This window comes from Lichenostomus cassidix, chromosome 2, assembly GCF_008360975.1.
Source record: "Lichenostomus cassidix isolate B80296 chromosome 2, HeHo_3.0, whole genome shotgun sequence".
NCBI classification, from domain to species: Eukaryota; Metazoa; Chordata; class Aves; order Passeriformes; family Meliphagidae; genus Lichenostomus; species Lichenostomus cassidix.
The window spans coordinates 94,596,564-94,609,516 of NC_139482.1; the positions used below are offsets into that span (position 1 = coordinate 94,596,564).

The 12,953-nt window shown below is 33.5% G+C and overlaps 1 protein-coding gene across 1 annotated transcript in view; it reads left to right on the forward strand.

Moving 5' to 3' along the window:
• Window positions 1-12,953, forward strand: part of NETO1 (neuropilin and tolloid like 1) — a 64,895-nt gene that overhangs the window by 13,554 nt on the left and 38,388 nt on the right. The window contains exon 4 of the mRNA XM_085052448.1: window positions 959-1,207. Coding sequence (XP_084908574.1) covers window positions 959-1,207 — 249 coding nt within the window. The remainder of the gene's footprint in view (window positions 1-958; window positions 1,208-12,953) is intronic.

Genomic DNA, 12,953 nt, shown 5'->3' on the forward strand with positions numbered 1-12,953 from the left:
AGCAGAAGGCTTTGTCAGCAAAAGGCTCTACATGCTCTAGACATGTAAGGCACAGTTTTTGCTATGGACAAGATTAAGTACAGAAAACTGTGCACCTCTAGGAGGCTGCCTCTGACAAAATGTATAGATCAAATCATGATATTTTTCCTCCTTTTAAGAAAATACTGTATTTCTACCAGTTACTTTCTTTGCTTTATATAGGAGGTGCCAGGGAATATTTGTTTTAGAGATCATTCCGACTGTCTCTAGACTTAGTCCTTATTAAAGATGGGCTTTTTCAAATGTCTAATTAAGACGTCTAGGAAGTTCCTTTAAGGTTTTCAGTATATCATTTTCTCTTCAATTATTATACTTAGCTAGTTCTTTCTTAAGCAAGAATTCACTGCATTTGTTCTTATGTTTCCAGTGACATGAAAAGTTATTCTGGGTATAAGAAATTACACTCCAGTTTGTCATTGACTGCAATACATATAGGAAAATAATCTGTCCTTACTGCAACACAATTCTGATCAGCTTTTTCTTCATCATCTTTGACAGCACCAGATATAACAAAGTATTGTGATTAACAACCCCCCCCCCAGTAAAAAATAAAAAAAGTTTTTCTAAAGATGTAAGTTCCTTGGAAAGATTTTGTGTTTTAAGAAAATTTTCCTGGCTGTATTTTTCTTTTAATCAGAGATATCTCTCTTGGCTTTGCTAAGCACATCTATCAAGACTCTGTTTCTAAAGGAAAACAATAGACAAGTAACCTGACAGTGCAAAATATAATAAATACAGATGTTTAAATAATCTTTAAAAAATACATCTTTAAAAAATACAGATGTACTAATTTTCAAACAAGTTTTTAAGCAAAATGTTTAGATGCATACAAAATTGATATCTTAGATTTTCTTCAGTTTTGCTTTAATTTTGAAGGGTCTTATCTTAGAAAATAATATAACTTTCTTTTTGTCTCTAGCTGCTCCTAGACAATGCATTGAACTACACTTTGATGAAAAATATTCCATAGAGCCTTCTTGGGAGTGCAAATTTGACCATATTGAAGTACGAGATGGACCTTTTGGCTTTTCCCCAATCATTGGACGTTTCTGTGGACAGCAAAATCCACCTATGATAAAATCCAGTGGTAGATTCCTGTGGATTAAATTTTTTGCTGATGGTGAACTGGAATCTATTGGCTTTTCTGCTCGGTATAATTTTACACCTGGTAAGTAAAAACCATCACAATTTTAACAGAAAAAGCTTATCATAGTAACTTTTTAAATGGCATATATAATAGTGCTGTTGAATAATATGTTAACTGGAACTTTGTTTATTATCAAGGAAAGTATTAATAGGTAGGAAATTGATAGAAGTCATATGTAGCTTTTGCTTAACAAGTAAGTCTTATTCAAGGGAAATATTTTCAGAATCTGCAGTTTTTAAAAGTATTTTTTTCAACTGAATTCTATTACAGAAAATCATTCAAAATGTTTCATGGGAAGTTATGTGTTTTATGCTTGACTGTTACACTGTACAGCTTTTCTTTCAAAAAGATCATTGATAAAGTATTCTAATAAAAAAATGTAATTATCTCAGAAAATTCCATCATTGCTTTTCCACTTCACCAATCATTTCCCCAGCTGAGGAGCAGAGTAGTTCTCCTTCCTCAATAAAGCAAATTATTACAAGTATTACAAGAGGACGTGTGAGGTTCAAATAGTAACATGTATTAAATATTTTTCTAAAAAGGCTGTAAATCTTAATTGTAATGATACAAGTATTCCTTGTCACTGTTTAAATTTAATTCATTAAAGTAAAACAAAATTCACAGTCATACTTTCCATTAATTTCCCTGCTCCCCTACTTATTAACAAAAGATTGCTGATTTTAAGTGTCTCCTTTGGCTGCAGCTAACTATATTGCACTGCACTGCACTGCTGGGTGTGACGTAGTCCTGTGACTTCCTATGTATTGAGTGATGAGTCATACTTTAATATAGCTCACTCTAAAGCTCTGTAATTATTATGTAATTTTGCCAATTCTGTCACTATTGTTTCAGCTAAATTGTTGTATTAGGTTGAACAATATCCTCTAGAATATCTCCTAAAATTAGCAGACCTGAAATTCTTCCTTAATTATTCCAGTAGTATCATAGAAGATGCCAGGGCTACATTCTCTATGTTTTTCTTTTTCTGGTTTTCTCTAATGCAAGGAAAATAGTTATAAAATTGACCAGCATGGTTAAATTTTCTTTCAAGTCAAGGATACTGTTTTGCAGTGGGTAAACATATTTAGAAGGTTCAAACAGCAACAGAAGAGAGAATTTCTATGGCAAATTATATGATAGCCAAATATATGTATCTAGTGTAAATTCAAAGACAATGAACAAAATTTTGTTATAATCATGCATATCCACTCTGAAAAGTGAGTTAAGTTTTTATCTCTCATTTGCCATGTGTCTGTGGGCTTTTGCCATTTCTTCATCCTGCACCAGAAGTTCTTTGCTTCAGATTTCTTGACCTTTCTTTTTTTCCAAAGGTTTGTGCATTATGGTTGAAAAGATATTCATAGCACAATCTGCAGCTTACTCTGTCTAAAAAACTCTCAAGTAAAAGACAATTTCATGGATCATGTTTTATCCTCATTCCTTTTCTACTGATGTAAGGAGAATTTCTACACAGAGATCAATGCTGCTAAATTGCTATAGCAGCATAAATTATTCTAGACTTCAGATAGAATAGCTATATCTTCCTTGTTTCTTTCTTTTTCCCCCCTCTCCATGCATTTCAATAGAAACCTCTGAAAATAGTGGAGGAGTTTTTAGGAATATTGGCCAAAATGAGAATATGATTAATCTGACAAGTGCAAAACAGCACTGCTGCCTTCCTGATCAGTGGTAAGAGGAAGCAGTTCACATTCCGTATTATTACCTGGACAGTCTTTTATTATGCAGACATGGATAAGGCATGACATTTGGAGATCTCTTGTCCAAATGTGTGCACTGGGAGGGGTCACTGCCAGCTCATAGAACAGAATGATGGCTTTCAAGTTTGTATGAGAGAGTAGCACAGAGAGGACTCCACTCCAGTGTATAACAGAGAAGCATAGAGAGACTCCTGTCCTGAAATCATCACCCAAAACACCTAGAGTCATCTTAGGTTATGACAATTCATAAAATTAAGTTATGAGAGCTCAGAAGAAAATTTTCAGCTAACCTCTCATTAAAGAACATGAAGAAAATGATCCAAAGTAAAGACTCATTTGGAGGCTCTTCCTGTCTAGAGCAGCTGAATGCTCAGGGGAGATGCAGTTTTTGTAGCCACTCGTCTGACTTGTCCAAAGCAGGACACTCTGCCTGACTGCAGCCTGCAGAGGAGGATTTCTTCATCCCAGTGACAAGTGCAACCCAGCAATCTTTAAGGGTTCCCACCTACCCCTGATGTGTCTCTCATCTGCCTCTTTTGCATTTGAGATCCCAATGGAGAATAAAGAGATGTTATGTTAAATGCGTGGGTGCGTGCCAAGAATTTAAAAAAAAAAGAAAAAAAAAGTAAATTTGACTAAATTGAAGCTGCAACCATTTATTGTTATTTGAATGCTACCTGGAGAAACAGGGAAAGAAATTATTTACTGTGTCTCCAGGGTGTATAAAAACAGCTAACTGGATGAAGCTGAAAAAAAGATCAATTAAGGTATCATGAAAAATGTTGCAATGAAGATCTATTAGTCTGTGCAAATGGAAAGAGTCCTGCACCTAAGGCATTTTAAAACTAGATTGGACTAAGTCCTATAAAAAGAAATTATATAGAAAAATCCTAAGGGATAGACTAATAATTTGCAATTACTAGAACTTTTCTGTTCAACAATTTCTTTGACTTCTTGGTATTGAAATTGTTGGAAATCCATCCACCAATGCGAAAGTCCAGTAGGGACTAGGGTTTCAGAAACAAATGTAGCACTTTTGCCATAAATTCTTTTGCATTTAAATAAACCTTTTTTTCAAAGATTTTTCAACAATCTAAAAGGTGACATCTTGCAGAAATAAAAACTTTAATAGCAAAATCAGAGCTACACACAAAGACAACACAAACACACCCTGGTAACTGGTAAAACTACTGGAAGTTTTGCAAAAAATGTTCCTTATTAAGAGGGTAATTGAGCCTTTCATTTTTCTCAGTTATAAATTATAGGGTTAAGAGATGTGGATGAATGAAGTTGTATGTATGGTATAAAAATAGACTATTTTGAATGTCAAAACTCTGAGTTAAGGGAAGAAGGTTTGTTTTTTTTTTTGCATTATTAATGCTAATATAAGTAATAACCAGATGCAATTTAATGTAAATTTTCACCCATTTTGTATACATGAGAGTTTATAAGTAAATGAAAACTTACTTATTTGTTATATGCTATTTGAATTTTATTTTTTATTTTAAAATTCTGATTAACTGTGTTTATTTCAAAACAGAACATATGAAATCTTCATAAATGTATACAAACATTTTTGTTTGGTTGTTTCTTTTAAAAAAAAACTGATTTATGAGAGAAATATATGCTGGGCTACAATATTTTCAGGTTTCTCTGGTTCATTTTGAATACAATTGTGATTGACTAGGGAAACACCCATGAGAGAAGTCAAAGGATAATTCATTCTTGCTCTTCTTTTATCATCCTTTGGGCCCTTGAAAGACCTGTACCTGAAATTTCATTTCACAGCTCTGGTTCCTTTGACTCAACCTATTACACTCATTTTTCCTAAAAAGTTTTGTCTTAAGACTGTCTTCCAAAGTGGTGTTGAATCACTGTTTTGTGTAGAAAAATTCAAACACTACTTCAAATTATTGACAACTCTTCTTTAAAAAAAGTCATTTTTTTAAATACAGACAAAGATTCTGACAGAGAGGCTATGTTTATTTGAGCTTTCTTGCTCAGCTAGAATAATCAGATTTCTGTTTATCCTGGTCCCTGATTTTGCAGGACAGTGGCTTAAGATAGCACATCATTACTTTCAGTTCCTTCACTTAGTAGAAGCCATCTGTGTTTTTATTTAGCCTCATTAATATAAACGTCAGTCAGTAATGTTTTCTATTCAGCTGCTTGATAATGGAAAAAGAAAAAATATTTATACTCCTATGTCCCAAAAAGTGGAATATGAAACATTTTTTAACCAGAGTAAGAGTACTTTTACATTCCCATTGCAGTGAATGTTAGAGTAATAGAATAATTACATCATCTATCTTGAGGGGAAAAAAATAAAAAAAACAACAACTCAAATTCTTCCTGGCTGGGGAATTTGCATATTTTAGAGCTCATGAAAAATTTAATGTGAATTTATTAAATTCAATCACAGTTCTAAAGAACGTAGATAAAATACTATCAAATCATTTTGCCATCTAATGTCCATGTCTTGCCTTGAGTGTATTTAAGGAAGGGATATTTGCCAGGTGTCTGGGACAGCTGAATATCCACGTGAGCTTGCTCACTTACTTGTATTTGTTGGTTTATTTTCCTGTTCTCTTCTAAACCTGGTCGAATTATTTCTAAGTTAGTATCCACAATGACAATCACTTTTTACCAGCTTGAAATTCAGTAAAGTTTTTTGAGAAATGACAAACAATGTCAGAGTCATTCAGCTTCGAATGAGGCAGACTTTTTCCTTTGAGATCAGAGTTGGGTTAAAAGTGTGAGAAATTACTCATTATAACTCTTCACTCAAACTTTTGAGCCAGAACCATGTGATGTCAAAAGACTCAGAAAGTGTGAATCTGTGTTATTTATTGAGATATCTAGGCCCCAGCACTTCAAACTCTTATAAGCAGCTTTCTTGGTTTATGAACTTCTAGAGTGTTCATACAAGTGTTCTTCATAAAAGTCAGGCACTTCATTGCTGTTTGCAAGGCATTAGGGCATCTGGTCTTGGGAAAGGGAAGGAATTTCTCTCATATAGGATTATGTATTACATTGAAAATCATGATCACCTACATAAACATTGTGTTTTCAAGGGAATTTTTTTTGTGTTGTGCTGTTCTATAGATTCTATCATCTTACAGGTACTGTAGGTCTAGCCCAGGAGTATTTCAGTATCACAAATATGACAATATAATGCAAGGTTTATATTAAATTAAATAATTCCTTATGTGGAGCAAATGAGTATCTAAAATGTCTCGTGGAGTCCTCAGATCCTATATTACATCTTGTCACCACACAGGTACATTTTTCATTTGACAATATCCAAGAGGCAAATACAGAACTTCCTAGTTTAGAAACCTCTGAATGCTGGGAATGTCATCTTACCAACAGAAAGAACCTTAACACTTAAGTCCCTACTCTGTTGAACTTTGATGTAAAACCAAGAGCAAGAGAAATACAAGATACAGTTTTAAGTATTTCTAGCACTGGAGTAAAGAAAAATGATGGCTTAACTAGGGACACTAACTGCTTACCCTGCCATCTGCGCTATGCCTGTTCTCTACAAAAATCTCTTCCCTGTATTCATTCCATAATAAGCTGGACACAGACTTCTAGAGAAGGTTTACAAGGATATTCTACACCAGTACAGGTACAAATAATTCTATTCCACCTCCACAGGGAAGACCTTTCTTGATCTGTGACCCCACCGTTCACGGTGATTATGATGTTCCAATGATGAATATTACTTTCAGAGGAATCTCATTTCTCTGACAAAAAGTCTGTGTTTTCAGAGTACCTGGGAGGGATCATTAGGAAGCTTAGATGTACATTCAAAATTAGTCCTAAAAAACCAACATTTTTAGATTAAGTTGAATTTTCACAATACCTTTTTCATTCTATAAATAGTTTATATTATTACTTGTTACAGAAAAATTAAATCTAAATCTTAGAAGCAGCAGAGGATTTTCCTTAAATATGGTCCTTTTCTTATCTTCTTTCCCCTAAGGATAAACTTTTGGCTTTATGTAAATACTATGCTGAGTTAGCTTAACCTTAGGTCTGATATAAAGGGATTACCCTTTGCTTTAAACACTCGTAAAATGAGGGAATAACCAGTGGGCCCTGGACATTTGTTTTCCCTATTAATTCTTGATTTCTTTGTAATGTTTATGAAGCACTTGGAAATGGCAGATCAGGGAGGTTAGTTTGGAATTTGTACTGAACAGAAGCCTGGGTAGTTGTCTTCCACAAGTGTTTGGAAACAACTTATTTACAATGAGATTTTTCACTACCCACATTCAGAACAGCACCTCCAAAACCTGTTGTTAAGTGTTACTTGGTAGTTCTCATCCAAATATTATAGCACTTACTTCTTCAGGGGAAAAATTGGAAACATCTTGTCTCATATGTAATGAATAAGGAGCTTTTGAATACTCTTCAAAGGTTTTCCAGGTCATCCGACTTTCTCATCAGGCAGATTTTCTAATAGCTCATACTGGGATGCACTCCTGGGTGGTTTTGTTGTGGTCTCATCCTGACAACACTGTTGTCTGTAATAGTTTTTCCTCGTGTCTTTGGAAATGTGGCTGTCTGGAGAGATTCTGCTGACATTGAAACAATTATTTTTCTTTACTTATACTTTGCTTAAGTGGTTCAATTTTCACCTTTACGCGTTGTATCTACAGGTTTAGAAGGTGTTACTGGTATAGCCAATAAATCTTAGCAATCACCCAGTGCATTTGTCTAATCAGTCTGACTGGCACATCTGTTAGGCAGAAATACTATTTTTTAGTATAGCCACTGAGTTGCGACAGGTTTGATCCTTTAGCTGTCAGGATATGTTAGGTAAAACCCCTGTTTATATCATTTGTTTTCAGTCATCTTTTTGCATAGGTTCAAGTAACTGTGATTGTAGATTTTTTTTGTTATTGTCTGCTTTATTTAGTGAAGCATTTCTCAATTCTAAAAGCAATAAGTAATGACCTTTATTGAGATGTTTAGCTTTCCTTAGCAGATTTTTTACTCTTTGAGTAGTGCTTCTAACTAATTCTCCTTAAAGAAATGTACCCAACCTCTTGTTTGAAATCACCCTGTTCCCTGGAACTAATAAACAGAGTTCTTGCCCAGTAATTAGTAGTATTGCACACTTAAGTCTTTGGAAAACTCAGCCATGTTTCTGTTTCTAGAACGGAATATTTTTGTAGTATGCAGTGTTTAGTAAATGATGAAATATGCCAAATAAGAAGCATATCCTCTGTCACCCTTCATGGTGTACACTCATCTATTGTCCAGCATTGGCTCATTTTCTAAGGTCAGTGTTAATATTTTTGTAAAGAGGACAATCTAGTGAGTCTCTTTTGCTTACCAGTAATGAGGTGAATGTTATTGAATATTATTTGTATATTCATAGTTCTAGTACATGTCTGTTGTCATCTTAATAGAGCTTTTGCCATATTGATTGTTAAGATCGATCTTGATTTGTTTACTGCCTTGCTGGGAAGTTCAGACTATGTAATACTTTCATTTCAGGTATCACACTTGAACTTCTTTGATGGTCAGGTCTAAAAATAAGATCATGCTTCATTCAGCTTTAACACAAATTTTGTTTTAAATATTTCATAAATAAAGTTAGCCGGCCCATTAGTGCATCTACGCCTTTGATACATCTTCTCTTTTTCTCCTATTATGTGCTAAGATCTCAAAGAGCCTGGAATCTTTAACGTAGTACTGCTGTCATGGGGTAGAGAAATACTATTATGTACAGTCCTTTTCCTGTGAGAAACAGATTATGCAATGATTTCTGTGACAAGTAGGTGTCATCTCTACGGCTAAATCTGGCCAATGTATGTATTGCTAGACACAAAACTCGTGGAAAATCAAGACTGTGAATCAAGTCTTCCAAACACCCTGACTTAGCCCTATTTGTTTTTTCCCTTTTTAATCTCTTTCTCTCTCTGTGCAATATAGCCTGTCTCGAGCTACTGACAACTTCCTTTTACCATATATACTTCTATCTTTTATATACACTGAGGAGCTACAAACAAACCTTCTCTCTGTAACATTGACTGACGTCATCTACACAAGGCATATTCTCCTATAAATGATCATGACAAACTGAGGAAGTGAGGAGTTAAAATTTTAAAATCCTATTTTAAAGGAATTCAATTTTCAATATAACTGGATTCATTCAAGAGTCACCTGTTCATTGTGGGTGTTGTTTAATATTGTGAATGCTGAGTAGAGTAAACATGAGTTTTTTTCCTTATAATATTAATTCACATTAGATAGAGATACTCCTAATCTTTTGTTTGGGAAAATCAACAAATCATTTTTTGACTTTGAACAAATTCAATTTATGTTCTACTTGCATGTGTTTTCAATTTGCGCGAGTTTTTTTATTGTGAAAAATACAAATATTAAGTGTCCTTATTTTTTTCTCTGCAAAATCTGTTCATTCCATAAAGGCCCTCAGGCCAAATAAGAGTAACAACTACTATAATTTAATGCTGTAATCCATCAAAAATCTCTGAAATTACTTTCTGATATGCCCAAGGATAATTCCAAAGAACAGTTGCTTAAGCTTACTATACTCAAATACTGCACTGACAAGCCACTAAATCTAGTCTCAATTTAGCAAAGAATTTCAGGAAGCCTACATCTAAGCATGTGCCTAAATCCAGGCAATCTCTAGGCTTGGGTACTTACTCAAAAGTAAGTATGTTTAAAAACTGTCCTCTACCTTTCTGTCTATTGAACTAAGTAAAAATTAAATATTTGTCAATTGTGGAGAGCAAAACGACTCTTCCTTCAACTCTTTTAATGAATAAAAAGCAGTTTTCTACCTTCACAGAAAAGATACAGTAGATCTATATTAGTTCAGTATTTGTCTATTTGATCTGTATCAAACTAATATAGCCTTAAATAGGTCCAGCTTACTAACGCCCTGTTTTTATTTTATTTTTTTTTATATTCTGTTACAGTAAGCTGAGTTTTCATTGCTGTTAGAACATAATGATTAATGATTTTTCTGTCTTCATGTGCTATTCTTGCTCTAGATATCCTTGTCCCTAAAAAACTACCCTGGAATTTTATGAAACACAACCATTTTCTTCAATTATCTTTTTCTTAAAATATAATTAATTCAGATAAGCTTTTTTTGTTCAATTCAGTTTGTCAGTCAGATTTACAAGTTGTAAAATGAAGTGATAGAAGTTCTGCAATCATTTGCAGTGAGTACTGGTTCCACTCTTTGAATTTAAAATTTGAAACATAAAATAAAGTTTCCAGTGCATTTTTACTACATTTCACTACTTCAACTTTTGTGTATCCATTGTCAAAAGGTTTTTTTAAAATAAAAATGGAGCAGTACTTATGGATAGTTTTTTTAAAAACAAAATTATGTTATTATATAATAATATTATTATTCTTGCTCTGAAAACTCTTCTTGATTATTTCAAATGCATATTGTATCCATGATCACAGCACAGTCTACAATTCACTAGGGAAATGAATGCCTACATTAAGGTTTCCTCAAAGAGGTTTGTAGAGGAGGCTTCAACTTCAATGAAACAAAATGTTTTGGTCTGGAATATACATTGTAAAATGTACTTCCAATTAATTTTTGGTTTTGAATATGTAGAGTGATGAGACTTACCAAACAATTGAGAATGCCATTGAAAGGGATAAATTCATCCCAAAACTGTGAATATAAGTAAGCAAATGCTTTTGATCAACACTTCAAAAATATTGCTCCAGAGGTCATTACATACTAGAGATGCAAAAAATTTATTTGAATACTTGGATGTCAAAAGTCTGTCTAATATCCAGCAATTTCTGTTAAGAAAGTTTTTGAGTCATGAATAAGATGATAAAAAGATACTTGTGAAATATTTTCTGAGAATTCAGAATTAGATAAACTGGTTTTTGTGACACATCCGTTGTTGAAATTTTGTACTAGCATGACAGAAGCAGGCAGTGTGAAATGTGTTATTCTAGTCACATATCAGTCCCCTAGATGACACTGGGAAGCCAGAAGATGTTGTGTAACAGGACTTACATACATCATTTGCCAGATGTTATCTGATAGTTGAAGCTCAAGAGACAATGTTATCAAATCTGCTGGTTGCAGTATGTGGGTTAACAAAAGATTGTATTATACTCTTCTAGTTCTCTTTTGATTTTTTTCCTTTCTTTTCTTTTCCTGTAGCTCATTCCTCAAGTCTATGTGAAAATTAAATTTAAAGAGAATGCAGAAAGTACTTCCTAAAAGTATTTTATTCCTAAATGTTAATTTCATTATGAGTTTGAGACAGTTGGTTTTTAATTGCTACCAACTATGAAATCTATACTGAGATTCTACAAAATAATTGTATCGTTTTGTTGTTGTTGTTTTTTGGATTTTTTAAAAATAAAATGCATACTGGCCTAGGATTTTAAAAATCTAATTTGGTAGTTTGAATATCTGTAATTTTATGTGCATCCTTTACAAGAATAATTTGTAGCACTAATACAGTTTTTTGCATTCTAGAATATTGCATATCGGTGATATTTCAGTCTAAATATAGATCAACGATTTACAAAGTACTTTTAAATAAAAGGTTGAATTTATATTTTACTTTTTCCCCTCTTTTTATCTCTAGAATTTTAAATTACTCTTTTAAATCAAGCTAGGAAAAATCCTGCTCTTTGGCAGTGAAAACCTTGATCTGGTCAAATGAAATTTAATTATTGTCTACTTGTTGGGTAAGCGGCTGACCCCTACTTAACAATCCTGAGAGCTGTGACTGGCCAGCATGTTTGACCTGCTGCTGCTGCAAACCAAAATTATCCTGAGACCTCATTTCTTCTAAATATTACCACACCAACGGTAGAACTAGACAATCTCTAATCAGTACCCACTTTGCTGTTCTTTTCCCTGTCTCTTCAGCCACTCACACGGCAATATTGGGTATTGTGTAAAGGAGACATAAGGAGTTATGAGCACTGCCTTTTCAAAGTGTGATTCAATGAATCACAATGTCTTTTTCCTGAATGTGATGCAAAAGATTAACCTTTATTCTTTGCATTAGGCTGAGCCAGTCTGTCAGTGTAGGACTCAATCAATTGCTAAATTCAGCTCAGATTGCGAGCCTAAACCTGCTTTTTTTACAATCAGCATTAAAATTAGGAGTAAATCCACTGAAAATAAGATCACTGCTTCAGACTGGTAGATTTTGAACATAGGAGGAAAAAATATAAATCTATTAAATTCCATGTAAACTATAATTTTTAAACCTAAAATCTAAAGTTATTATAATAGAATAAAAAATTTTCCAATTTATCTATAATCACTGCTTAGGGATAGATGAATCTGGAGTTTCTGGGGTAGGGAAAATTCAGAGGCAACATAGTTATGAATGTAACTCTACTCAAATTCTAGGTTCCAAATCTCCACTTACCCACAGACTGTTTTGGTTGTGATGCTCATGACAAACCAGTTTGAGGTAATTTGGTGAGCACAGAGCACGTGGCATAAGTGCTACTCAGAGAGGACTGAGGATCCATTAGAAGAATGTTGTTTAAAGAAAAAGTTAAAAAGATTGAAGATGGTGTCCCCTGGTTTAGAATTTATTTTCATGTTGATTTTTTCATGTGGGCATGCAGTAAAACACGTTAGTGTTGTTCATGGGAAATAATTTTTATTCATTAATTTTAGTGGAAATGTTTGGGGCTAGAGTTGGTATGAATAATAAAACATACAGTAGGACTTTTCTCATCAAAATAATAGAAGTCCCAGCTGACTTTACGTCTTGTTTCTAACAGTTTATGTCTACTCTAGGTCAGTATAAGGAACTAAGTGTGGTTTGATCTTTCTCTGGTACTTTTAATTGCATTAAATTGGAGAAAAATTGTCAATTTGAACAAAAGGGAATGTCACTCTCATTAAGTTATAACAAACAGGAAGCAAATTAACTGTAATGCAAAAAACCTGGCTGTAAAGCCTAGATTAACCAAAAATTATCTAAATGTTTTCCTCCCATAGTCTCAGGAGAAGTTGATATTCATAATACTGGAAAAAGGGGAAT